The 2,395-nt window shown below is 30.5% G+C and overlaps 1 protein-coding gene across 1 annotated transcript; it reads left to right on the forward strand.

Annotated features, from left to right (window-relative positions):
* The first annotated feature begins 321 nt into the window (after nt 1-321).
* On the forward strand, nt 322-1,824 carry LOC118071387 (uncharacterized). The gene is made up of 3 exons (XM_035090528.1): nt 322-352; nt 571-978; nt 1,049-1,824. The coding sequence occupies exons 1-3, from the start codon at nt 322-324 to the stop codon at nt 1,822-1,824; spliced, it is 1,215 nt and encodes a 404-aa protein (XP_034946419.1).
* The last annotated feature ends 571 nt before the right edge of the window (nt 1,825-2,395 follow it).

Consider the following 2,395-nt stretch of genomic DNA (forward strand, 5'->3'; position numbering starts at 1 on the left):
CAAAATATTTTCAAGACAAAATTACTCCAGACACTATAATTTCCTGACAAAATATTCTTAAAAATTGTATATATACAATCGAATAATTTCGTACTTTGGCGTTAAAATGTCATTGTGTATTGTAATGCTATCTAGCGTTCAATTATGGAATTATGTTTTGCAATAGTGAAAACCTTGCTATCTATTTTAGTATATTTCGTAATTATATGGAGTGCTGCTATTTTTATGAGCTAGTATTTCTATTGTTTCTAAGCAATATTTGTGAATTATTTATTAGAAATTTTCAAATCAAATCAAGTTCTTGAAAGACCGTTCTACACAATGCCTCTAAAATTTGTGTTGTCACAAAAAGGTAAGACTTATTATTATATGAAGGAATTTTATACACACGGAAGAAGGTGAATAAAAGTAATGTATCGTGGCGTTGTGCTTCTGATTCCAATTGCAATGTAATAATTCATACAGACAGTGAATTGAAAACAGGTATTATTTTATTTTATTAGTTTATATGTATTCATTGTTGAATAAATAATATTTGTAATTTTAATGGGTCCATTTTAATGGGTACAGGCAATATAGTTGGTGAAATACCAAAACACGAACATGCTGGAAATGCTGCTTTAGTGAAAACGAAGATTATCAAAAGTCAAGTAGTAAAGAAAGCTAAAGGAAACGATTCAAAACCTGCTACGATCGTGTCTAAGGTATTACGAGGTATATCATCACCGGTCACTGCGTTATTGCCAAAGCCAATATCTTTAGTTCGAACTGTGCATCGTGTACGTGTTAAAGAAAATCCTCAATTGAGTAATCCGTTATCTCGAGGTGAATTAGAATTACCAAACCAGTTTAAATGTACACACAATGGAGAGTCATTCTTACTTCACGATAGCGGTGGATCAAAAAGAAGATTTTTGGTGTTCACAACACTCAAAAATTTAAATTTTTTAAGTAAATGTGATCAATGGCTGAGTGATGGTATTCAAAAGTGTACCGAGTATTTTTATGCAATTATATACCATTTATGGTTTCATGAATGGTAAATCAGTGCCACTTGTTTATTTATTATCACCTGATAAAACGAAATCTACTTACATAAAATTTTTGAAGGTGTTACGTCAAAGTTTGCCAAATTTTTCACCTAAGCGTATTGTAGTCGATTTTGAAGAAGCATTTATTGAAGCTTTTAAAGGAATATATTCAGGAGTGAAAATATCTGGGTGTAGTTTCCATTTTAATCAATGTATTTGGCGCCACATTCAGTTATCTGGGCTCCAAAAACTATACAACACAGATGTAACGTTTGCTTATAACATACGCTTACTTATGGCATTACCATTTCTTCCGACTGATGATGTAATATGTGGTTACGAGTTAATTGTAGGCAGTGACTATTATGATCGTTATAATTATGAATTGAATACATTACTCGAGTATTTTGAGATAACGTGGATTGGTAAGTCACGTCACAATAGAAGAAAACGCGATAAGCCAAGGTTCAATATTAAAATGTGGAATTGTTATAAAGCTGTTTGTAATGATTATATTAGATCAAACAATTTAATGGAAGAATGGCATAATGGTTTCAACCGCCGTGTTGCTGTTTGTCATGCATCTATTGGACAGTTTCTAAATGCAATTAAAGATGAACCGTGCAAAACTGAAATGTTAATCGCTCAAATAGATTCAGGATTAAATGTCTCAATATCTCGTCGTAAAGCCTATCGTGACTATGATAATCGATTGAAAAGCATTGTTATAAATTACAACTCCGATTACAAATTAGAATACTTGAAAAATATTGCAAAAGTACTATCAATATAAGGTTGTAATTGAGATAAATTTTTATTTAACACTGTTATAAACAATATAATTAATGTTATTTCTACGTTGTTATGTAAAATAGAAAAAAATATTTTTTTTATAGATTCGATTAAAGAAAGTATTTATTATGTGAAAATTTAAGATAACATGAGTGGTTCCGTAACTATTCGTCCGACGACAATAAATCCGCGACATTACATCCGTTTGAAGAAATGCAGGTGTTTAAAAAGCAGACCAAATATTCTGTATAACCCAAAATTCACATTTGGTCTGCTTTTTAAACCGCATTTCTTCAAACGGATGTAATGTAGCGGATTTATTGTCGTCGGACGAAGTAGCGTGTCACCACATGAGTAGTATATAGTCATTTACTTTACTTTTTTTATAAAATTGACCAAAAAAGATATTTACTAAGTAAAAACATGTGATAATGTGAATATTGTTATCTATAACGGCATACTAAGTCAATGTCAATATTACGTTCCTGTATAGGTTAGACTAAACCAATGTTAATTTAAAATTATTATTAATAATATGTAATCTCGACAGTACAGAAAGAAGTGAATATTTT

This window comes from Chelonus insularis, unplaced genomic scaffold (genome assembly GCF_013357705.1).
Source record: "Chelonus insularis isolate UGA/USDA-ARS -01 unplaced genomic scaffold, ASM1335770v1 contig_80_pilon, whole genome shotgun sequence".
Taxonomy (NCBI): Eukaryota; Metazoa; Arthropoda; class Insecta; order Hymenoptera; family Braconidae; genus Chelonus; species Chelonus insularis.

Excerpts from the sequence above, each read along its gene's own strand:
- LOC118071387 (XM_035090528.1), top strand. The coding sequence starts at position 322 with ATGCCTCTAAAATTTGTGTTGTCACAAAAAG. Across the intron at positions 353-570 it reads ATTTGTGTTGTCACAAAAAG|GCAATATAGTTGGTGAAATA; the intron begins GTAAGACTTATT and ends TAATGGGTACAG. Across the intron at positions 979-1,048 it reads TGATCAATGGCTGAGTGATG|TGCCACTTGTTTATTTATTA; the intron begins GTATTCAAAAGT and ends ATGGTAAATCAG.